This window comes from Gracilinanus agilis, chromosome 1, assembly GCF_016433145.1.
Source record: "Gracilinanus agilis isolate LMUSP501 chromosome 1, AgileGrace, whole genome shotgun sequence".
NCBI classification, from domain to species: Eukaryota; Metazoa; Chordata; class Mammalia; order Didelphimorphia; family Didelphidae; genus Gracilinanus; species Gracilinanus agilis.
The window spans coordinates 697,002,398-697,027,925 of record NC_058130.1 but is presented as its reverse complement, the minus strand read 5'-3'; the positions used below and the strand labels follow the sequence as shown (position 1 = coordinate 697,027,925).

General features: G+C 38.2%; 1 protein-coding gene across 1 annotated transcript in view; it reads left to right on the top strand.

The window, feature by feature from the left end:
* Nucleotides 1-14,265: 14,265 nt before the first annotated feature.
* LOC123255754 (maestro heat-like repeat family member 5) overlaps nucleotides 14,266-25,528 on the top strand; it is a 113,071-nt gene continuing 101,808 nt past the window's right edge. The window contains exons 1-5 of the mRNA XM_044684495.1: nucleotides 14,266-14,368; nucleotides 16,467-16,612; nucleotides 18,891-19,019; nucleotides 20,836-20,995; nucleotides 23,022-23,074. Coding sequence (XP_044540430.1) covers nucleotides 14,266-14,368; nucleotides 16,467-16,612; nucleotides 18,891-19,019; nucleotides 20,836-20,995; nucleotides 23,022-23,074 — 591 coding nt within the window. The remainder of the gene's footprint in view (nucleotides 14,369-16,466; nucleotides 16,613-18,890; nucleotides 19,020-20,835; nucleotides 20,996-23,021; nucleotides 23,075-25,528) is intronic.

The window sequence follows — 25,528 nt, the reverse complement described above, 5'->3', positions numbered from 1 at the left end:
TCTGGCCTTTCAGCTGAGCAGAAGGGAGAAGGAACAGTGTTTTATCAGGAAACCTCTATAGTTAAGATTAGCTATTATGTTGAACTGATTTCTGAGGCCTTTAGTATTGTTCTCCTTTACATTATGTTGGTTATTGTGCATCTCGTGGATCTTTGGCTTAGTTATCTATCAACTCATAAAAAAATACCAAGTTTTACTGAAAATTCCCCATATTCATAATTCTTTAGAAATGAGGAAATTGAGATTAAGTGACTTGCCCAGACCTAGGGCACTAACTTCAGGACTATCTGGCTTCCCCATTTGTGGGCTTCTCTTCCCATAACACATTGGCTATTTCCATACTTTATGATATTCACTAATTTGATGCAGATGAATTAAAACTTCAAAGCTGCCTTAAATTTACATTTCTCTTATAAGTGACTTGGACCATTTTTTATTCAGTTGTTGACAATTTGTAATTATTTTGAAAATTATATGCTATAATAGTCTTTATTGGAAAATGTCTCTTGATAGCCAACATTTTTATTACTTCATATAAATCTTTAATTTCAGACTTTTAGCAGAGATATTTGATGCAAAGATTTTTTCCCAATTTCTCGATAATCAAAATTGTCTACTTTGAGTAGATTTCCCCTCATTTGTTTATAAATGTTCCCCTAAATTATGGTTCTATAAGGTTATTTGCTATAACCATTTCTCTTAAAGTCATTTACCCATTAAAGTTTTTTCTGGTATATGATAGTTCTTATATTATAAGAGAATCCTTTCTCTAGTATTTAGTATATTGAATTTATCATACCTCAAGGTATTAAAACTAGTTTCTTCTGGGTCTTGTTTATCTAATATATTCCATTGATTGACTTACTCATTTTTAAATTTACATCATATCATTTTTTAATTTTTAAAATATTTTTCCATGTTTACATATTTCATTTTCTTTCCCTCTCTTCCCCCCTTTGGGGTCCAGTAAACATTTCCACTGGATTTTACAAATGTTATCACTTATACTTATTTCTATATTGTTCATTTTTGCAATAGAGCAATCTTTTAAAGCCAAAACCCCAAATCATTTATCCATATAAACAGATGATAAGTCATTTGTTTTTCTTCTCTGTCATATACTTTTTATTAAAACTTAACCTGCTGTCTTAGAATTGATACTTGGTGTTTGTTCCAAGACAGAAAAGAGCTAAGAGCTAGGCAATGGGGGTTAAGTGACTTGCCCAGGGTCACCCAGCTAGGAAGTGTCAGAAGCCAGATTTGAACCTAGAACCTTCCATCTCTAGGCCTGGCTCTCAATCCACTGAGCCACCTAGCTGCTTCCATCATATAGTTTTGATGATTGGTGAAGACTTGCATAAGTGCTTGATAAGTGTATATAATTTGAGGTCTGCGATATACTACTGTTTTTTTTATTATTTCCTTTGAGATTCTCAACCACCTTTTTCATTCAAATGAATTTTGTTATTTTACCTATTCTCTAAAAACTAACACCCTTGTACTTTGGCATACAATAAATATGTGAATTAATCTAGGTGTTCAATCATTTTTATTGCATTGGCATGGCCCAACCATGACCAGTGAATGTCTCTCTATTTATCTTGTCTATTTTTACTTCTGCACTTTTTTTGTCAGTTGTATTTGTTATGAAAGTACCGAAAATATATATGTATGTGTGTGTGTGTGTGTGTGTGAATTTGAATGCATTAGTTTTATGTTGTTTGCAATCAGTTTCTCTCTGAGGCAGTGAGGTGATATAAAGAAATAGAGAGCTGGGCTCTCTGAATCAAGAGAAGCTGAATCTAAATCTGGCCTACTTACTAGATGAGTGAACCTAAAAAAGGCACTTAATCTCCATTCTGTCTCACTTTCCTTTGGTGTAAAATAAGGATAATAGTGATTTTCCAGGGTTATTGTGAGGATTAAATAATATTTGTAAAGAGCTTAGCATAGTGCCTGGTCCATAGTAGGTACTTAAGAAGTGACTGCTTCCTTCCTTCTTTCTGGATATTGTTAGTAATATGCAACAAGGCTGATTTTGTATCCTAATAGTATGGATATTGTTTCAGTCTTTCCATTGAAACTGAGATTCTCCAAGCAGACCACCATGTTGTCTGCCAATAGAAACAACTTTGTTTCTACTCTACAAGATATTTGACCTTTGAAATTAATACTGAAAGGATCTGTCCACAGTTTTCCCTGAAGCCATGTATCAAGACAGAAAAGAACTGGATCAATAGAAACATGAAGCCTGCTAATAACTGCCGACTTCTGGTAATTTGCTCATGTTGTTCAGTTGTTCAGTCTTATATGACTTTTCATGACCCTGTCGACAAAAGCATACCAATGTTGACGAAGAGGTTTTCTTTTCTCTCTTTTTAATTTTTATTTGGAATATTTTTCCATGGTTACATGATTCATGTTCTTTCCCTCTCCCCCAAACCACCCCCCCATATCTAACACGCATTTCTACTAGGTTTTACAAGTATCATCGATCCAGACCTATTTCTATATTACTGATAGTTGCACTAAGGTGATTATTTAGCGTCTCCATCCCCAATAGTATCCCCATCAACCCATGTTTTCAAGCAGTTGTTTTTCTTCTGTGTTTCCACTCCTTTAGTTCTTCCTCTGAATGTGGGAAACATTCTTTCTCATAAGTCTCTCAGCCTTGTTCTGTATCATTGCATTGCTGCTAGTAGGGAAGTCCGTTATGTTCAGTTGTACCACAATGTATCAGTCTCTGTGTATAATGTTCTTCTGGCTCTGCTCCTTTCGCTCTGCATCACTTCCTGGAGGTTGTTCCAGTTCACATAGAATACCTCCAACTTATTATTCCTTTGAGAATAATAGTATTCCATCATCAACAGATACCAAAATTTATTCATCCATTCCCCAATTGAAGGGACATACCCTTGTTTTCCAGTTTTTTGCCACCAAAAAGAGCGCAGCTATAAATATGTTTTATACAAGTCTTTTTCCCTATGATCTCTTTGGGGTACAAACCCAGCAGTGGTATGGTTGGATCAAAGGGTAGGCAGTCTTTTAAGCTCTTTGGACATAGTTCCAAATTGCCATCCAGAATGGTTGGATCAGTTCACAGCTCCACCAGCAATGCATTAATGTCCCAATTTTGCCACATCCCCTCCAACATTCATTACTCTCCCCTGCTGTCATTTTAGCCAATCTGCTAGGTGTGAGGTGGTACCTCATAGTTATTTTGATTTGCATTTCTCTAATTATTAGAGATTTAGAGCACTTTTTCATGTGCTTATTGATGGTTTTGATTTCTTTATCTGAAAATTGCCTGTTCATGTCCCTTGCCCATTTATCAATTGGGGAATGGTTTGATTTTTTTGTAAAATTGATTTAGTTCCTTATAAATGTGAGTAATTAGACCTTTGTCAGAGGTATTGTTATAAAGATTTTTTCCCCAATTTGTTGCTTCTCTTCTAATTTTGGTGGCATTGGTTTTGTTTGTACAAAACCTTTTTAATTTAATGTAATCAAAATTATTTCTTGTACATTTTGTAATTTTTTCTAACTCTTGCTTGGTCTTAAAAATCTTTCCTTTCCCAAAGATCTGACAAATATACTATTCTGTATTCTCCTAATTTGCTTAGCGTCTCCTTCTTTATATTCAAGTCAGTCATCCATTCTGAGTTTATCTTGGTGTAGGTGTAGGATGTGAGATGTTGATCCAACACTAATCTCTCCCATACTGTTTTCCAATTTTCTCAGCAGTTTTTGTCAAATAGTTTATTTTTGTCCCAAAAGCTGGGCTCTTTGGGTTTATCATCGACTATCTTGCTGAGGTCACTTACTCCAAGTCTATTCCACTGATCCTCCCTTTTGTCTCTTCGCCAGTACCGTATTATTTTGATGACTACTACTTTATAGTACAATTTAAGATCTGGTACTATGAGGTCTCCTTCACTTTTTTTCATTATTTCACTTGATATTTTGTTCTTTTATTTTTTGTTCTTTTGTTCTTCCAAATGAACTTTGTTATAGTATTTTTTCTAATTATGTAAAAAAAGTTTGATGGGTATGGCACTAAATAAATAGATTAATTTGGGTAGGATGGTCATTTTTATTACCCCTGGAATTCTGGGTGAGGCTTGACCCTGTATCTTGCAGGAATTCCACCCTGCCATTTCCATGTTACAATTAGCTCATTCTACCCATGAGCAATTGATGTTTTTTCCAGTTATTTAGATCTAATTTTAATTGTGTGGAAAGTGTTTCATAGTTGTGTTCATATAATTCCTATGTATGTCTTGGCAGATGGATTCCTAAGTATTTTATTTTTCTGTGGTGATTTTAAATGACATTTCTCTTTCTAACTCTTGCCGCTGGGATATGTTGGATATATATAGAAAATGTTCATGATTTATGTGGGTTTATTTTGTATCCTGCAACTTTGGAAACATTGTTGATTATTTCCACTAGCTTTTTAGTTGATTCTCTGGGATTCTTTAAGGAGAGCATCATATCATCTGCAAAGAGTGATAACTTCTTCACCTCATTGCCCATTTTAATACCTTCAATTTCTTTTTCTTCTCTAATTGCTACTGCTAGTGTTTCTAGTACAATGTTAAATAATAGAGGTGATAATGGGCATTCTTGTATCACTCCTGATCTTATTGGGAAGGCTTCTAATTTATCCCCATTGCATATGATGCTTGCTGATGCTTTAAGATATATACTGTTTATTATTTTAGGAAAGGTCCTTCTATTCCTATACTTTCTAGTGTTTTCAATAGGAATGGGTGTTGTATTTTGTCAAAGGCTTTTTTAGCACCTATTGAGATAACCGTGTGATTTTTGTTGGTTTGCTTGTTGATATGGTCAATTATGTGGATGGTTTTCCTAATGTTGAACCATCCTTGCATTCCTGGTATAAATCCCATCTGATTATAGTGAATAACCCTCATGATCACTTACTGGAGTCTTTTTGCTAGTATTCTATTTAAGATTTTTGCATCTATGTTCATTAAGGAGATTGGTCTGTTTATCCCCAGCTGGTAATAAAAGCTAAAGATGTGATTTTAGCTACTCACTGCAGTCTATGGGGGAGGGATGTTGGAGCTCCCCTGCCCTCTGAAGACTTCTTATTTTCATCTGTCACTTTCTTTGCCTCATTTCCAAGCTGGTCAATTTTGGTTTTCAAGACACTATTTTCTTAAGTTCACGTATTTTCTTTTCCCACTTGTCTTTAGCCTCTGTTGATTTAATTTTGAGTTCTTGAGTTAATTGAATTTTGATTTCTTCCAAAACTCATGTCCATTTCACTGGAGTTTCTATATTTTTACTTGGTGTTCCTCGATCTTCCTCTGATCCATTTGCTCTTTGTTCAATTCTTGGATAGAAGCTGTCTTTTTTCTTTTTCTGTTGTTTAGTCATATTTTTCCTTCTTTCCCCCTTGTAATTGGCTGTAATCTTGCTCCCTTGATCATTTACTTGATCTGTGCATTTGGGCAATTCAGTCCTGGAATGTCTTCTTCTCTGCTCTGTTGACTAATCAGGTTAATGGGACCTGAGGTTCAGCTTGTAATAAAAGCTAAAGATGTGATTTTGGCTACTCACTGCAGTCTATGAGGGAGGGATGTTGGAGCTCCCCTGCCCTCTGAAGACTTCTTACCTGCCCTATTGATAGGATTAAGCCAGGTTGGGGTTGATCTGTAGAGCTTGAAGAGCCCTGAGGTCAAAACCTCAAGAAAGGGGTAGGCATCACAAGATGGAGTGTTTGTTCACCCTCTCTGGGTTGTTCCTCTAGCCACCTCCCTGCCATCTGTGATCAAAGCCCTGAGTCCAGCAACAGCTGTGCTGGTGAGGCACTCCCTCTCAACCAGTTCCCTTGCCCACCCAAAGACTCCAGGAATCCCGCTGGAGACTCAGTACATTAGGTAGGGGAAGGGACCTGGGATCTTCCTTCCTCCCTTCCCCTTGGGAACCAGACAGTTCAAAGAATTCAGGTCTTTTTTTCCACATACCTTTTAAATTGGGTTTAGCAGGAGTATCCCCCAGCCTCTGTTCTGTTGTCAGATTTGGTTTTCTGTCCCCTCAAAGCCCATTGTCCTTGATTGGTATTGAAGGGTTTACTGAGGTCTAGAGCCTTGCTGCTTCTAAGCCACCATCTTACCAGAATTCTCCTATGGGGTTTTCTTGGCAAAGATTCTGGAGTGGTTTGCCATCTCTTTCTCCAGTGCCTCGTGGTTCACCTGGATGCCAGAAAGAACCTAAATAGTATTGTTAGAGGTTTCAAAGTTCTGGGCATGAACTGAAAGAATTTTGATAAGTATGTAATATATTCATATACTAGTTTGATCTGAACGAGACCCAACTTAAAGGCCATAGCTCCTTCAAGTATTTGAAGAGTTGTCATGTGAGGGGAAAAAAATCATTTCAAACCCATAAAACAAAAATTAAAGCAGTGGGTAGAAGTGGAAAAGAGTCTGATGCAGCTCAAGTTGCTATCTGGAAAAATTTCCTACCCACTTTGGAACAGTCCCTAAATGAAGTCAGAAGTACAGGTCACACACACTCTCTCTCTCTCTCTCTCTCTCTCTCTCTCTCTCTCTCTCTCTCTCTCTCTCTCTCTCTCTCTCACTGTCTCTTTCTCTCTCTCCCATTTTCTCTCTCCCTCCCTCCCTTTAGGAAAGGCAAAACGACCACTTGATGGGAATATCATAGAGGAAGGCATTCTCAGTCTGGGGGAATTGGACTAAATTGGTCCTGAAGTTTCTTTCATCTTGAAGTTCAGTGTTTCTTTGATTTTTGACTTAGATAAAATGCATAGAAAGCATGGAAATTTGGGGATAATAGGTAGGTTGGATGACAGTCAAAAACTAAAAAATACTGGATAATGAGAAGGGGTGGACAGAAGGTTAAGATGAAATTTAATAGTGATAAATAAAAAATTCTTACATCTGGTTTTGAAGAAGGAATTATAAAAAATAAAGGATGGAAGAAGAAGGCTAGACATCTCTTCCACTGAAAAAGATCTTGAGGTCTTCACAATCTGAGTCAACAATTCATGTGAAAGCCCAAAAAGCTAAGATTTGTTTAGAGAAGCATTGCATCAGAAACAGCTGCTGTGCTTCCCTCCTCACATCCTTCTCTGGTATAACCCAATTTGGAGTATGGTGTCCATTTCTGGGTACCATATTGTAAGAAAGAGTGTCTGGAAAATGTCCAGAGGAGGATAAAAAGAACCAGAGACATGGCCTCTGAAGATCAGCTGAAAGATCTATGGAAAGGTGTTTTGTTTTGTTTTTAATCATAGCACTAAAAAATACTTAGTTTGATTGGTTTGGCATGGATAAATAAATTAATTTAGGAATAATTGTCATTTCATTGTATTGGTTCAGCCTACCCATGAGCAAGTAATATTTTTTCCTATTGTTTAGATCTGACTTTATTTGTGTGAAATGTGTTTTAGAATTGTGTTCATATATAGTTCCTGTGTTTGTCTTGGCAGGTAGACTCCAGTGTAATTTATATTTTCTACAGTTACTTTAAATGGAATTTCTCTATTTCTTACTGCTGGACTTTGTTGGTAATATATAGAAACACTGTTGATTTATATGGGTTTATTTTATATTCTGTGACTTTACTCCATTTGTTAAATATTTCAACTAGTTTTTTAGTTGATCCTGTAGGATTCTAAGTATACTATCCTATCATCTGGAAAAGAATGATAATTATATTTTCCATTGCCTATTCTCATTCTAAACAATTTTTTACTTATTGCTATAGTTAGCATTTCTAATACAATATTGAATAGTAGTTGTGATAATGGGCACCTTTACTTCACCCCTAATCTTATTGGCAGGCTTCTAGCTTAATGTTATTATAGAAAATGCTTGCTGGTGGTTTTAGATAGATTCTACTTAGTATTTTAAGGATAGTTCATTCCTATGCTGTCTTGTATTTTTTAAATAGAAATAGGTGTTATTATATTTTGTCAAAAAACCTTTTTTCTGCATTTATTGAGTTCATCATATGATTTCTGTTGGGGGGAGGGTAGATATAGTCATCGATAATACTGATAGTTTTCCTAATATTGAACCTGCCCTGAATTCCTAGCATAAAACCTGCCTAGTCATATTGTATAATCTTTGTAAATCATTGCTGTAATCTCCTTGCTAGTATTTTATTTAAATTGTTTTGCATCAATAATCATTAGGGCAACTGGTCTTCGGTTTCCTTTCTCTGTTTTTCACTCTTCCTGGTTTTGGCATCACCACTATATTTGTATTATAAAAGGAATTTGACAGGACTCCATCTAGCCTGTTTTTCCAAATAAATTCTATATTACCGGAATTAACTGTTTTTGAAATGTTTGGTAGAAATCACTTGTGAACCTATCTGGTCCTGGGGATTTTTTCTTAGGGAGTTCTTGATGGCTTGTTCATTTTTTTTCCTAAAATTAGGTTATGCAAGTATTCTATTTCCTCTTCTGTTAATCTGGACAAATTATATTTTTCCTAAACATTCATCAATTTCACTTAGATTGTCAGATTCATTGGAATATGATTGGGCAAACTAGGTCCTAATCATTATTTTAATTTCCTCTTAATTGGTGGTAAATTCACCATTTTCATTTTTGATATTAGCAATTTTACTTTCTATCTTTTTTATTTGTTTGTTTTTCATAAACCAGCTCCTGGTTTTATTTATTGGTTTAATGGTTTCCTTGCTTTTGATTTTATTAATATCTCCTTTGATCTTTAGGATTTCTAATTTGATGTGTAATTGGGGATTTTTAATTTGTTCTCTTTCCGGGGTTTTTTATTCTATTCCCAGTTCATTGATCTGCTCTTTCTCTGTTTTATTGATGTATTTAGAGAGATAAATTTTCCCATAAGCTTTGGCTACATCCCATAAATTTTGGGTTGTTTTCTCATTGTCATTCTTTTTAATGAAATTATTGTTTCTATGATTTGCTCTTTGACTCACTCATTCTTTAAGATTAGATTATTTTAATTTTGTATTTTATTTTTTTATTTTATTACATTTCTTTTACAATTAATTTCCAGTTAATTTTATTCTATCTTTCCATGTCTTTTTATTCAATGCAATTTCATTGAATTATGATGTTAAAAGAATGCATTTAATATTTCAGCTTTTCTGTATTTGGTTGTGAGGTCTTTATGCCTTAATACAAAGTCAGTTTTTCTGTAGGTGCCATATAATACTGAGAAAAAGGTATATTCCCTTTTATTACTATTCAGTTTTCCCTAGAGGATTATCACATATAGCTTTTCTAAATTCTACTCATCTCCTTAACTTCTTTCTTCTTTATTTTTGCTACATGTGTCTAGTTCTGAGTGGGTAAAGTTGAAGTCTGCCACTAATACAGTTTTACTGCCTTTAATTAAATTGATTTTGGCTTCTTCTTTGACTGACATGATTGTCATCCCTTTTCATTTGAATTTTTTTACTTCAGCTGAACGTAAAAGATTCTGCTCTAGCCTCTTACCTTTACTTTGTTGTGTGCTTCGAATATGTTTTCTGTAAATAATCTACTGTCAGATTCTGGTTTTTAATCCACTCTGTTATCCACTTCTTTTTTATGGGTGTGTTCATCCCATTCATATTCACACATCAAGAAACAATAAAACAAAATCAAAGAATGAAAAAAAAACAGGAAAAAATGCCAACTATCTTATTGGAAAATCAATTAACCTGAAAAATATCTCAAGAAGATATAATTTAGGAATTATTGGACTACCTGAAAGCCATAATTTTAAAAATGCATAGACATTGTATTCCTTCTCCAGTTTATTTTACATATTAGGAAACTGAGGCCAACAGAGGTAAGTGACTTTCCCATGATCACACAGCTAGTTTCTGAGGCTGGATTTGTACTCAAGTTTTCCTGACTCTAGGCTCAGCATTCTATTGTGCCACCAACTTCCCTATGTTGACTGGGCAAGTCAATTGACCTCTTACTACTTGTTTCCTCATCTGGAAAATGGGGTTAATCAAATCCCATATCTCACTTTGTGGTAGAGTTCAAATGAGATAATCTTTGCAGTGTTACATGAATGCTAGCTATCAATATTATTGTAAACATTGTCATTATTATCTCTAGGGTCAAGAAATCCACTATATCACAAGGTCATCTATTGAATAATAATATAAATGCTTCATTAATGATTTATAGCTTTTGGGAAATGCCAACCTTCCATTTCTGGCCATACATTTCACCACAGCAGTCCCTGAAATCAGATCATTATGGGGAGTCCTCCAAAAAGAGAGCTAACTTCTCAACCAGCACAGTACCATGTAAAGTTCATTGGACCTAGAGCATCAGAAGATCTTGGTTCAAGTTCTAGCTTTGGCTACTGACTTTTAGCTTTGTGATCTTAGATAAGTCACTTGACTTCTCTGAGATTCAGGTTCATTCTCTGTTAAATGAACAATAATTGAATCATATATCTATAAATTCAGGGATGAAAGGGACCTTAGTGGTCATTGAATCCAATCCCTTAATTTGATAAACAAGGAGACTGAGGCCCAGAGAGTTTGGTTAAGTGACTTTTCCAAGGTCGTATAATTGGCAAATGATAGAGGTAAGATTTAAACCCACCTCACCCTGACTTTAGGTACAATATTTTGTGTACCTCTACACCAAGCTGCATTTCTTAGTCATATCTTCCCTACTAATAGTACTGTTGAGGGTCGGGGGATGAGCTTTATAAACCTTTAAAGGGCTACCAAAATTCAAGTAATGTTATTATAATTGAGCAAAGTTAAAGGAGACCTTTTCCAAAGCTTTAGCAGGTGGGCAAGCCATGTGCTGGCATGTTCTTTTGTGTGTTTCCACTTTCATGATGATTCCAACTTCTGGACAATATTTTCTAAGTACTAGGTGTTGAGCTCAGTCATGGAGGTTTCATGAGTGACTTTATAGCCCAATCTACAAGGTATATGATCACCATTGGTGGCACAATAGATATAGTGTTGGGCCTGGAGTTAAGAAGACCTCAGTTCAAATCCAACCTCAGATTCTTACTAGCTGTGTGAATCTCAGTAAGCTGCTTAAACCCAGTTTCTTCATTTGTAAAATTGGAATAATAGTAGCACTTAACTTTCCTTTCCAGGGTTATTTTGAGAACCAAATTTAATAGTATTTGTTAAGTACTTAGTGCCATTCCTGGCACATAATAGATGTTCAATAAATATTTGTTTGCTCCTCTTCACTCAACCATTAATAATCCATTCAAAAAATACTCTGTGTTCTAGCCCTTGAGCTGTTGCCCTGAACCTTCAACCTCAAGAGAGTAATGGCATGCCATGAAAGCCCCCTGAAAAGTTACACAGCAGGCAAACCCACACTCAATACTAATCTTCAGGGACCATGAAATAGCCCAGACCACCTATCCAATAGCCCAGGGCAGGATTAGTTTCTTTGGGCTTTCCCACACACAACCTCAGCATTAAAAGGGACCTCAAGGGAAAATCATAAAATCGGAGATGTAGAGTTGAGATGAACCTTAAGAGGCCATTCTTGCCAGCCCCTTCCTTTTACAAATGAGCCACAAGAAGGTCATTGACTTTCTTGAGAAATATGCTTAGCAATGAGATCTCTGGAGTGCCCAAGTCTTTTTAAGTCCCAAGAGTAATGTTGTTTCTTAACCAGCAACGTTAAATAAACAATTTATCTAAAATCCTAAAGGGAAGAAAGTAAGAGAAACCTGAAATGTGAACCCATTTCCTTTGTTTCTATAACCAGCTCTCTTTCTACTGTGCCAAGTATCAAGTTGAAATCACACTTGAATAGAAATATCTTTACAGACTATACAAGTAATCCTTTGTTATCCATTTGAATACTTCCTGGGATATGGAACTCACTTCTTCCCAAGGAAAATGGCTCCCCTTTTGAATACTTCTGCTTCTGAAAGTTTTTCCACATTCTGAGACAAAATATGCTTAACATCCACCAATTAGGGAATGGCTGAACAAGTTGTAGTATATGATTGTGATGGATTACTTTTGTGACAAAAGAAACGACTAAGGATTATTTCTGAAAATTTGGAAGTACATGAACTGATGCTGATGCAAAATGAAGTGAGCAGAAACAGAACATTGGACATAGTAATAGTAATATTATACAATGATCACCTTGAAAGATTTAGCTTTTCTAAGCACATGATACAATGATCTAAGATAATTATGAAGGGTTCATGACGAAAAATGATATTCACCTCCAGAGAAAGAATTGATGGGTCTGAATGCAAATCAAAGCACATTGTTTTTCACTGTAATTTCTTTGTGTGTGTGTGTGTGTGTGTGTGTGTGTGTGTGTGTGTGTGTGTCTTCTTGACCAATAAGGAAATATGGCTTGTGTGACATCACATGTACAAGCTATATCAAATTGCTTATCATGTCAGGAATGGGGGAGGAGAGGTAATGAGGAAGACAATTTGGAACTCAAAATCTGAGAAAATTAATGTTAAAAATTGTCTTTACATGTAATTGGGTAAAAAAATTATGCCCCTCTGCCACCTTCATTGCCCTTATTTTTGCTCTCTAACAGGGTAAAGAGGAACAAGTTAAATACTTCTCTATTCCATGAAGGCTCTAACAATGATTGAAGACAGCTACAGCTACTGAACCTTCCTAAGTTTTCTTCTTTCAAGGCCAAATACACTTCACTTGTCAATGTTCTACCTAAAAGTTAATGCCCAGGGGGGCAGCTGGGTAGCTCAGTGGAGTGAGAGCCAGGTAGAGACAAGAGGTCCTAGGTTCAAACCCGGCCTCAGCCACTTCCCAGCTGTGTGACCCTGGGCAAGTCACTTGACCCCCATTGCCCACCCTTACCAATCTTCCACCTATGAGACAATACACTGAAGTACAAGGGTTTAAAAAAAAAAAAGTTAATGCCCAGAACTGTAGTAACAGCATTCAACATTGGATCTGAGCATGGCAGGGTTCACCATTCCCTCTTTGTGTGTCAAACACTGAACCAAGAATTTCATGAAGTCAAGTCTGTCACCATTAATATAGTATACCAACACTGAATATATAGCTCTTGAAGTTTTGCAGAGTACTTGCCTCATATATCCCTATGAGACTGGTGGAGCAAGTATTATCCTCATTATTAAAGTGTCAAAAATTTAGTCACTTGCCCAGAGTCCCCACAGTTGCTAAAAGAGAGCATTGGGATTTGTATCTAAGACACATGTTTCTTTTTAATTCAAATTATTTTGATGACTTTTGTTCTTACCCAAAATTTGTAAGAATCTTCTCCCTCTATCTCTCCTGAGGGCCATACTATGTAATAAATATTTGAACAAAGAAAGAAAGTGGAGAAGGGAAGGAAAACGGTTATGAAAACTAAACAACATATTCCCCCAAAAAATAGATCTGGTATAAGGTGCATTACTCTACATCAGTGATTCCAAAGTGGGCACTACCGCCCCCTTGTGGGTGCTGCAGCAATCCATGAAAGTGGTGATGGCCACAGGTGCATTTATCTTTCCTATTAATTGCTATTAAAATTTTTTTAAAATTAATTTCCAGGGGGCTAAGTAATATTTTTTTCTGGAAAGGGAGTGGTAGGCCAAAAAAGTTTTGGAACCACTGCTCTACATCTATGATTACCCAGTTCTGCAAAGGAGCAGAGGGAGATGCTTTCTCAGACCTCTTCTTTGGGGTCAAGTTCTGTCATTATAGTTTTGCTGCAATCTGTTTTGCCTGTTACATTGTTTTTCCCACTTATATGAAAATAATCATAGGCTGTATTCTTTTCCTCTGTTTGCTTATTTTACTTCCTATCAGTTTATATGTCTTCCTATGCTTCTCCATATTCATCATATTCACTGTTTCTTTGTTTAGTGATTCCCTGATGGATCAGAATGTTCTTTGCTTATGGTTCTTCTTTATCACTAAAAGCTTTGTTAGAAATATTATGGTAAGGGTGAGGATCTTTATGTCACTGTGACTTTCTTGAGGTATATGCCTAACAATAGGATCTCTGGGGGTACCCAGGCCTTCTAACTCTAAGAGTAATGATATTTCTGTTAAATGTTGCTTCTTCTCAAGGGTGGCTTTCTCTTAAACAGGAGTGGCCCATCATTGATACCCAGCCTCGTTGTATTCTGCCAACTCTGTCCATGATACTAATATGCCTACTATTCTGCTTTCTACTTTAGATTCTCTTTTTTAATTCCTTCAAAGTGGAGAATTTCAAACAGCAAAACCACTAAATCTAGCCAACCCGTCGATAAAAATTATAGCTGTGGGGAAGGTATGGTCAAACCCACCGGCATCTTTCTGAAAAAGAACAAGAGCACTCAAGCAGCCCTTTTTCCACAAACCTACAAAATATTCATGGAGGAAGCTTACAATGCAGGTGAGCCTGACTACTTCATCTCCCCACACACACTCACACACACATGTACCCTGTGCTCAAGATTCTGAAGGCAAATGGGAAACAGTGGCAGAGTGGGAGATGCTGTATCAACCTTAGTGCTAAGTCATCCTCAAGGGAGCAAAGGTGTCCAGGGAGATGAGGGGAAGATGGATAATCAGCAGTTTAACCACCCGGAGCAAGAGATTTTTAAAAAAGAGACCACTGAGGAGCAAACAGATAGGTCCTAAAACTAACTCTGCTGGAAGAAAGACCCAAACATTAGCTTTGTAGGCAGAGATTGGGGATATTACCTGACAGCAAGAGATTCAGATATTCTGTAGAATGGAAGAGTATAGGGGAGTTCAAAGAGGTAGGACCTTAGCCTTACTATAAGGCTTCTGCTGGGTAGGTTGCCCTTGGAAGGAAAAATCCATTCTCAGATATTTCCTAGCTGTGTGATGCTGGGAAAGTCACTTCATCCCCATTGCTTAGCCCTTTCTACTCTCCTGCTTGGAACCAATTCACAATATTGATTCTAAGACAGAAGGTAAGGATTTAAAAAATATTACTATTTTTTTATAATCCTATATATAAATTCCTATATTCTCTAAGACACTCCTGCACTTGCTAATATGTAGGTCCATACCCATAGGACCCCTATGGGGTAAAAGAAGGAAGGCCCAGAGGATAGATGGAAATTTTGAACCTTGGACTTCGTCCCCCATAAATCCCTTAGTTTTCCCAAAATTCCCTTTAATCTCGCCTGCACTGCGCCTCCACAATTGCGTGGTCACCTTATTGTTTTATTGTTGGCTGTAACTCCTCCCTCTTTCTCTTTGGTTCCTGGAAGTGAGCTGGTTAGTACCTTTTAGTTAGTCTCTTTTGTTAGTTTATTATTAATAAAATATTTATAAATATAATATTTAGAATTTTTCATATTAATTTTAATCTTCACCATAATCAATTTCCAAGGTCTTCCTTGTAAGACTAATCCTTTGAACTTTAAGGAAAGGTAAATTAGGTCATGTAAACCTCATCATATTCCATGTTACAAATGAGGAAACTGGTTGATTGAGGACATATTACCTGGAATTCTTGTCAGTGACTAGTTTCAGGTTAATTTGGGAGATTAGCCCCAGGATGCTTTCCAACTCTCCTCCCCATTACCGTCATTCAGTTCATCAGTGAGCAGGGGCTAAGCACCTCTTGTAAGTCCAGATGTAGTAAGGGATTGAAGAGTTAATAATCACTCACAATATGGTAGAGTAGAAGAACAGCACAGAGAAAACAACATCTGTATTTTAGGTTCTAAAGCTGGAATGGTGCTAAGTCAGGAAAGTATAGTTCAAAGAACCCTTATTTCTAGGGCTCAGAACACAAAGGTAGTCCAAGCACTGTCTCATTATGTGACCTCAAGAAAGTCACTTCTCTAGGTTTTCCCAAATATTAGAGGATAGCATTAGGTCCTTGCCAGCTCTAAGACTCTAACCATAAAACAGAGAATGATAGTATTACATTATAGATATAGGTCATATTTTGTTCAGTCATTCCTTAGTTGAAGAACATTCCCCTAGTTTCCAGCTCTTTGCCAGCACACAAAGAAAAGAGTTCCTCTAATAATTTTGTTTGTATGGGTCCTTTTGCTCTTTCTTTGATCTCTTTGGGGAGTTAGACCTCATTATGGTCTAGCTGGGTAAAAGGGTAGACTTAAGATCTCCATACAGTGCCATAACTAACCTTGGTTCCAGGGTACTAGTGATGTTGAATGAATTTTACTCACTTCACAATGTCAAACAAGATACACATTTTTGGATATGGTCAATGTGAAGAATTGTTTTGCTTTACTATGCACACTTGTTAGAGTTTTAATTTTTTCTTTCTTTTCAGGGGAAGGGGGAAGGAAGAGAAAATAAATGCATTAGTTGGGGGGGACAAAATTGAATTTTTAAAAAGGCAGGGCGGAAACGTGCCTAAAGAGAGGCTCAAACTTAGTTTAAGGAGGATCACTGAGTCAGCATCAATGATAAGAAACCAAGTTCTCAGGGTCAGCTATTGCCACCTGTGTTGCATCCTTTTCACTCCATCTTGTCTATTTTAGGCATCTGTTTTAAACTGCTCCGGGAGTTGGGGGGTTCCGATGTCCCCCGAGTGAAAATTGTATCCAAGAAACTCAGCAACATGGCTAAATTGGAGCAGGGCATGGTACTGGAGACCATCCATGATTTCTTCGGGGATAACACAGAGGTAGGAACATTAAACTGGAGTCATTTTAAGAGAGGCAACCTGGTCCAGAGAGAAAAAGCTCCTCCTCCTAACAACGTTAGATTCATTATGTGGCTCTGGGGACATTTCTTCCCCTCCCAGAGTATCCAGAGCCTTGGATACGCTTTTTGCAAATTGAGAGAGTGACCAACATCTTAATCTCTACCTTCTTCTAATTGTAATCAGCCACAATCTGGCTTCACTATTACATATTGAGAACAAAACTACGTGCAGGGTATTACATGGAACACAGCAAAAGCAAGCACAATTCTTGTCCTCATGTGATTTATCATCTAAATGAAAATCCATTGGGGGGGGGGGGAGGGCAGCTGGATAGCTCAGTGGATTGAGAGCCAGGACTAGAGAATGGGAGGTCCTAGGTTCAAATCTGGCCTCAGACACTTCCCAGCTGTGTGACCCTGGGCAAGTCACTTGACCCCCATTGCCTACCCTTACCACTCTTCCCCTTTGGAGCTAATACACTGTATTGACTCCAAGATGGAAGGTAAGGGTTTTAAAAAAATAAAATAAATGAAAGTCCATGATGACGTCATGAAAGAGCATTAGCCCTTGAGACAGAAGAGCTGGACTAAGTCCTGGCTCCTCATTTACTTAGCTGTGTCACCATAAACAAAGTACTTCAGTTCATTTAAGTCTCGGGTTTTTTCATCTTTCAGCATGCTGCTCTTTTCATGGCCTTAATGTTGGTGCTGTCCATGGTTCTGTTATCTTTAGATTCCTCCTTAGCAATCTTATTTCATTCCAGAGCTTTCACTAAGCACACCATGCATGTGACTCACTACTCTCTTGTCTGAATCCCTTTGCACTGACTGTACCCCATCCATAGAAGCTCACCTCCACCTCTATGAATTCCTCATTTCCTTCAAGACTCAACACAGATGTCTCCTAATGTTTATTGTTGACATCTATGTGAAGTCTTTTCTTTCCCCCTCCCCTAGCTATGAGTCCCTTCCATCCAAAACTACCTTGTGCATATTTTGCATATACCTAGCATATGTGTGTGTACATATCGTTTCCCTAACCTAGTCCATAAGCTCTTGAGGGCATTTTGTCTCTAGCTCTAGAGGCTATCACAGAGCCTGACAGCATAGTAGGTGCTTAACAAATTTTTTTTGACTGATTGCTTGGTGTCTCGAATGCCTTCCCTTACATCTCCTTCCACTTGATAACTCTGATCCCATGTTTTTATTTACCTATAAAAACACCTCCACCTGTTCATCACATTATCATCTCAAATTTAGCATGTCTCAACTATACTCCTGTTTCAGCCTGGAAAAAAAAATATGTCTTTCTTACTTAGCCTATACATCACAACTTAACAGTTACCTCTCCAGGAAGATTTCCCTGATGCTCTTATTTGGTAATAATCTTTCCCCATTAAGCCTTGTGTGTAGCTCTCAGTTTTGTAACTATGCAATCCACTTTGGAATAGTTTATTTGTGGGTTCAAGGAAAGAAATGCATGTAGCTTATTCTCGGAATATTTACCTAACAAGCCTACTATTTATATCTAAACAAAGGATATAATGAGGACAGCTGTTCTGGGTTTTAGCCTTCTCTCTTGACCCTGGGGCTGTGTCTCAGACACTCATAATCCTGTGTGTAATCCTGGGCAAGTTACTTGACCTCTGCTGCCTCAGTTTCCCAGCTGTAAAATGGAGACAATAATAGTGCCCAGAGTTGTGAAAATCAAAGTAATACTATTTCTAAAATACTTAGCACAGGGACTGGCACATAATGCACTTAATAAATGTTTGTTCCCTCCTTCTGTATACCATGGCACATATGGGTTCAAACTAGAAAGCAGTCAGCTCTGCTAGGATAAATCTAGTTTTGAATTGTCTACTAGTTCCCTTCATACCTGAGGATGCATTTCTTTATACTTGAGAGCAAATAATCTCTTCTGATGTATTTTACAAAAACATCAATCATAAGTGAGCCAGAGAAGAATAACTACTCAGGATGGCACAATTTATTTGATGCTTAGGGTTATTACTTTTAATGGATTTACCATTCACTCTGGGTCATTCTGGTGGTTTGTCTGCACCCCTCTCTTTTTCTTAAAAGAGGTGGGTTCCGAGTATAAGTGGCCTGCGTCCTATATCATGTGTAAACTATGGTCCGGTGCCTTAAGATGTTACTCAGAAGGCAGTCATTTATTCTTAGAGTCATTCCAATCTCCCCCTTGTCATCCCGTATTTCTGTTCTCTATGTGACCCTTCTCTCTCTTTCACCTACAGCTAGCTGCCAAGCACAAGTACCGAATATTCCAAGTCCTTGAGAATATCATCTTTGAGGCTACACAGATCCAGGATGACTGGGGAGAAAGATTCTTATTACTAGCTCTGGATAATATGACTGTGGAAACAGTAAGGACCCTTTCTATAAAAGGTTTCACCTAAGAACTTTGAAGAGAAAGTTTCCCCTCCAGCTAACACAGGCTCCTCCTCTACAAAATAAGGATGTTAATGCTTATCCGATGTCCCTATTTTACAGAGGAGGAGACTGAGTCTCAAAGAAATAAAAGGACTCATGCATCATTCCATGACCAATGAAAGTGTCAGAATCAAGACATGAATGAATGTCCTCTGATTCTAGGACACTCCTCTGCTGCTATCCCAGAAATAAATGAACTCCAGATCAGGTCCTATGCAAGAAACTCTTTCCTAGGCAGTGTTCTCCCATGAGGCCTCCCCACCTCTCTCTAAGTTTGGTGCCTTCCTTGAATTGGGATACAAATTAAAAGGCTAGAAAAGCCTTTTTTTCCATGGCTGGCATTAAAAATTAATAAGCCCAAAGAGCTACTTCACTCATAGCAATAATGTATTAAAGGAAGGATTCCTGAACAAAGGATTTCACCTTTGTGGTGAATACTCTCCCGTCTATACAATGGTAACAAAAGCAAATGTGTTTATGTATTTAGTATCTGTGTGTGTGTGTGTGTGTGTGTGTGTGTGTGTGTATTGTCTAGACCAGTGTTGGAAAAGGTTTTTAAGTTTACATACCCAAACTGCAACTTCAAGCTGCTCATGAGCCCCCCACATTACCCCCAAAGAGTGGAAGAAGGATGTGCTCACTTTGAGTGATTGGACAGAGGATTGGGGCATGCAAAAATGTCCTCTGGTGCTAGGAAGAAGGAGAATGGAGTAGCTCCCCCCACCCATGCCCTCTGGACACACGTGTCAATACTTCACCAACACTTGTCTAGACTATGGATTTCATTGATATTGGGAACTTCTGGTGAGGAAATTCCCTCTACAAGATAGATCTACAACTATTCTGCAACTCAACGTCTTAGAAAGGTGTCTATGAAACTGAAACTCTAAACAACATGCCTAGTTTATGTCAGAGATGGGAGGCACACAACTGGGCCCTCTAACTCCAAGTCTATGCCATAATGTCTCTTTGGAGAAGAAATGATATAAAGAGTGATAATATATCACTTCTCTCTCATAAAATTCCTTCTTTTAAATAACGATAACTAGCATTTATATGGAGCCCACTATGTGCCAGGCACTGTGCTAAGTGCTTTACAAATATTATCTCATTTCATCTTCGCAACTCTGGGAGAAAGACCCTATTATTATCCTCATTTTATAGATGAGGAAACTGAGGCAGTCAGAGGTTAAGTGACTTGCTCAAAGTCACATAACTAGTAAGGCTGAATTTGGACTCTTAGATCTTCTAACTCCAATCCAGGAACTCTATCCTCTGTGTCATATTTAAGGTTCAGCTCAAGCACCCTGTTCTACCCAAAGCCTTTCCTGATTCCCTCTCACCGCTGGTGATGCCCTCCCTCCCTGAATAATGCCTTTTTATATGTAACTGTTTTATATTTATTTGACATTATATACATGCCTTTTTTTACTTTCTCTTTTATTACTATAAATTTGATAAGCATTAACAAACAGAAACATTCAAAGAGGACCACATCATATCCATTTTCCCTGTCTTTAGACTACAAACTCCCTGTGGCCAAGGACTCTCTCGATTTTTTGTCTTTGCATCTCCAGAGACGAGCACAGCATTTTGGTACAGAGCAGATGCTTAATATATATGTGTTGGTTGATTGATAACAGAGATGCATGGTACTAAACTGATAACAAATATAAAATACTTGGTATGCTGTTAAATGCTTTCACTTGACTCACATAAGACTTTTCCCCCTCCCCCTCTGCTCCCTAGGAACTAGAAGACATTTATCAAGATGCGGCCAGCAATGTGCTTTTGGCTATGTGCAAACACTCCTGGACTCTAGTGGCCAGCAAGATCGAGGAAGATTTCCTAACTGGCATTTTTCCCCATCGCAGTCTTCTCTATGTGATGGGCGTCCTCTGCACAAATGGTTTGGTTCTTCCTATTCGACTTTAGTGGTCCCCAATGGGCTGAGTTCAATGTTCAGTCTGTAGAGTAGCAGGTCTAAAATCAGGGTCAAAAGCCTTTCAATTTGATGTTCACATCATCATCCACCCTCGATAGGATCATATTCAGTTATAGCAGCCAAGTGGCACAGTGGATAGAACACTGGGCATGCAATCAAGGAGACATGAGTTCAAATCTGGCCTCACTAATTAGCTGTGTGACCCTGAACAAAACAACATAATTGCTAGTTGCCTTGATTTCCTCAACTGCAAAATGAGGATAAAAGCACCTACCTCCAAGTGTGAAGGTGGGAAAGAAAGAAAACAAAATGAAAGGGGATGGCAGAGGATGAGATGGATAGATAGTGTCATGGAAGTAATAAAAATGAGCGTGGAGCCATGTCTGACTCTCTGTGACCCCATGGTCCATAGCATGACAGGAGATCTGAGGGACAAAAGGGCCTGGCATGCTATGGTCCATAGGGTCACAGAGAGACATGACTGAATGACTGAACAACCTCCTGGGATTATTGTGAGGATCAAATGAGATCATATTTGTAAAAGTGACTGATAGAGAACAGTTTAACAAATAAATGTTTGTTTGGGGGCAGCTAGCTGGTTCAGCGGATGGAATGCCACACCTGGAGATGGGAGATCTTGGGTTCAAATTCAGCCTCAGATACTTCCTAACTGGGCAAGTCACTGAACCCCCATTGCCTAGCCTTACTACTCTTCTGCCTTGGAACCGATACATAGTATTGATTCTAAGACAGAAGGTAAGGGATTAAATTTTAAAATGAAAAATGTATTTGTTTTCTTCCTTCTCTTAGAAGTAGGGCATAGGGAAAGGGACCTAAGCACCCTCTAAGTCAACATTTATTTTTTGCTATTTGACTACAGTGAGGATAAAACATTGAATTGAATGCATAGCTGAGGCAAACTGTAAAACTTTTCTTCCTGGTCTATGGAACTTAAACAATAAGGAACACTTCATGTCATAGTGTCATCTAAATGAATAAATGAATAAGGAATTAGATGTTGTTGGCCTAGGAATCATAAAATTACAGTTTATTTTAAAAACCAGCCCTGTTAAGGATAGCAAATTGCTCAGTGGTTAGAGACCCAGGCCTAGAAACAGGAGGTCCTGGCTTCAAATCTGGCCTCAGACGCTTCCTAGCTGTGTGACCCTGGGCAAGTCACTTAGCCCCCCATTGCCTAGCCCTTACCACTCTTCTGCCTTGGAACCAATATTTAGTATCAATTCTGAGACAGAAGGTAAGAGTTGGGGCAGGGGGGAACACAGGAAAGGATGACCTCATGTAACAGGCTAAGCCCTCATTCCATAGAGTCAGAGGATCTCATTTCACCTCTCAGATCTGCCATTTATTTTAATACCACTGTGACTCTGGCAAAAGTAATTAACCTCTCTGGGTTTCATTTTCTTCTGCCAAATAAGTAGATTGAACTAGAAGAAGTACTTCTTTGGTCCCTTCACACTCTAAGCCTATGATCCTAGAATCAATTTCAACCTCTCTAAATTTAGAGATAAGAAAAACAAAGGCCCCAAAACCTTGCCCAAGATTACACGGAAGTCCGGAGCCATGCTGGCTTTTTCTTGGAATCCCAGAATTTCAGTATTAGACGAGACTGTTGAAGAAGTTTAGCCCAATCTGTTCCCAAGCAAGAATCCCCTCTACAACACATCTGAAAATAGTCTGAGGATCAGGTGAAATAATGTCTGTAAAGCAACTTCAAGGGCTCTATAAATTTAGCTATTACTGTGATTGCACACAGTACAGAAGGTGATTAACAAATGGTTACTCCCTGGCTGGCTGGCTGGATGAATGGATGGATGGATGGATGGATGGATGGATGGATGGATGGATGGAAGGATAGGTGGGTGGATGAATGTGGATGGATGGATGAGTATCATGGAAATTGGGGACCAATCTATAGCAGGTCTATTCCCTGGTTCAATCCTCACCACATCTTTTCCATGTTTCTATACAGATCAACTACTTACACCAACACAGAGAGCTTTATGGCAAGAACAACTGATTCAGGTAGGAAAAGCCACCCATCTCTCAAGCTGAATGGCTAATAATGTCAACAATAATAATAATTAACACTTCATTAGCATGTTAACGGTGTTTCAAAGTACAGCACCCTGTGGTGGAAGGGGAGTGTATGTAATATACCCATTTTACAAAGGAGTAAATTGAGGTTCAAAGTGGTGACATGATTTGCTTATAGTCAGACGGACAATAATAAAGATAATAAATAGCATTTATATAGCACTTAAGATTTGCAAAGCATTGTACAATATGTCAATTGATCCTCAAGATAACTCCCATTTTACAAAATGAATGTTAAAAAGTTGTTTTCATATGCAAGAGAGAAAAAATAAAATTTTATTTAAATTCTTCATTAAAAAATAACTCCCATTTTGCAGATGTGGAAACTAAAGTTGAGGAAGATTAAGTAACTTTCCCAGGATCTCACAGCTATAAATGTCTGTTTTTTTGTTCAAGTCTTCATAACTCCAGGAGTTGTGCTCTATCCACTGTGCCATCAAACTGCCTTAGAGATAAAACCTCTACCATAGTCTCTGACGCTAAATTCAGAGCTCCTTCTGCTACTTGATGATGAAAATTGTCTCCTAGAAATCCCATTGTCCACAGCTTCATGGGTTAAAGATGGAAGGCAAGGAGGTGTTGACCTTGAGGGACTATGGAAGTAAAGGACAATTTTCTGACTTTCAGAGGCCAAGGATCTGGGAAATGCTCACTGTCAAATGTGTAATGCTTTCTAATCTCTACCCTGGTTAACTTGATCAGTCCAGAACTCTCCTTTCTGAATATGAGGCAACTAGGTGCCACAGTGAATACTAGAACCCTGAGCCTGGAATCAGAAAGGCCTGAGTTCCAGTCCCACTCAGAAATGAGTTAGCTATTTGTCACTGAACTGCAACGCGCTTCAGTGTCAGAATGAAGGAATAACAGCACCTGGGCTGGGTTGTTGTGAGGATCAAATGAGTTAATACGTTAGTTAGGGGGGCAGCTAGGTGGCACAGTGGATAGAATGGCTGGCCTGGAGTCAAGAAGATCTGAGTTCAAATGTAACCCTAGACACTAGCTGTGTGACCCCTGGCAAGTTATTTAGCCTTGTTTGCCTTAGTTTCCTCATCTGTGAAATGAACTGGAGCAGGAAATGGCAAGATCTTTGTCAAGAAAACCCCAAATGAGGTCGAGTCAACATGACTGAAAAATAACAAGCCCTTTTAAAATGCTAGCTTTGACTTTTATTATATGCACAATGTAGGGTTGGATTTGAACATGGCTACATAAGAGTAGAGGACACAGTTTGCAAGAGAAAATGATTGACTAAAAGACCTGATGTCAGAGGGGTTCAGTTCTGGGAATGCTTCCTAAAGGAGGTGAATCTGGAGCAGAGTTTTGAAAGAGAGAAGAGGGGCAGATAGGTGGCCCAGTGAATAGAGCTAGGCCTGGAAATGTGACATCCTGGGTTAAATATGGCCTCAGGTACTCTAGCTGTGAGGCCCTGGGCAAGTCCTTTAATCCCAATTGCCTAGCCCTTTCTGGTCTTCTGCCTTGGAACTGATAAATTAAAAAGGGGGGTAGGGGGAGTGTCAGCTAGGTGGCCCAATGGATAGAGAGCCAGGCCTATAGATGTGAGGTCCCAAATTCAAATCTGGACTAAGATATTTCCTATATGTATGTTCTTGGGCAAGTCACTTAACCTCAACTGCCTAGCCCTTACTACTCTTCTGCCATGTAACTGATATCTAATATCAATTCTAAAACAAAAGGTAAGAGTACAAGAGAGAAAGAAAAAGAGAGAGGCCATATTTCAATAGAAAGGATGATGAATTTGAAGCCAGAAGAACTGAGTTCAGATTCTAGCTGTTGAACTCTCTCCTTTGGACCTGAGTTTCTCCATTTGTTAAATGATATTGTTGGTTTGGATCATTTCTAAGCTCTTTCACAGCTTTTAATCCTCTAAAATTCATGAAAGACTAAGATGCCTGATGGGCAGTTTGGTAGAGGATGAAGAAGGAAAGAAGCATCCCTGGTAGAGTAGGTAGCAGAAAGGGTAGCTTTGGAGCCATGAGCCTGAGGTGAGAATAGGAGATGAGTAGGACCAGAAGCGTTTGAACACTGGCCCCCGCCCCAAATCAATGACTTGAGAAGACTAGGTGAATCACTGAGATGCCAAGCCATCCTGTCCTCTGAAACCTGCTGACCCCCAGATCTTCCTCTACCATATTTCTCATTCCTCTTAGATTTAGTGAGCAATTATCAAATGCTAGAACCTAACAGCTGGAAGGATCTGTAGAGATCGCCTAACCCAGCTTTTTACTCCAAACAGGTATCCCTTTTATAGCCCTTTCTCTGCCCCACCCTCTTAAGGGTATTTACCTAATCTTCGATAAAATACTTCCAGTAGGGAGCATCCCATCACCACTGGGTCTATGTTTTTTTAACCCTTACTTTCCA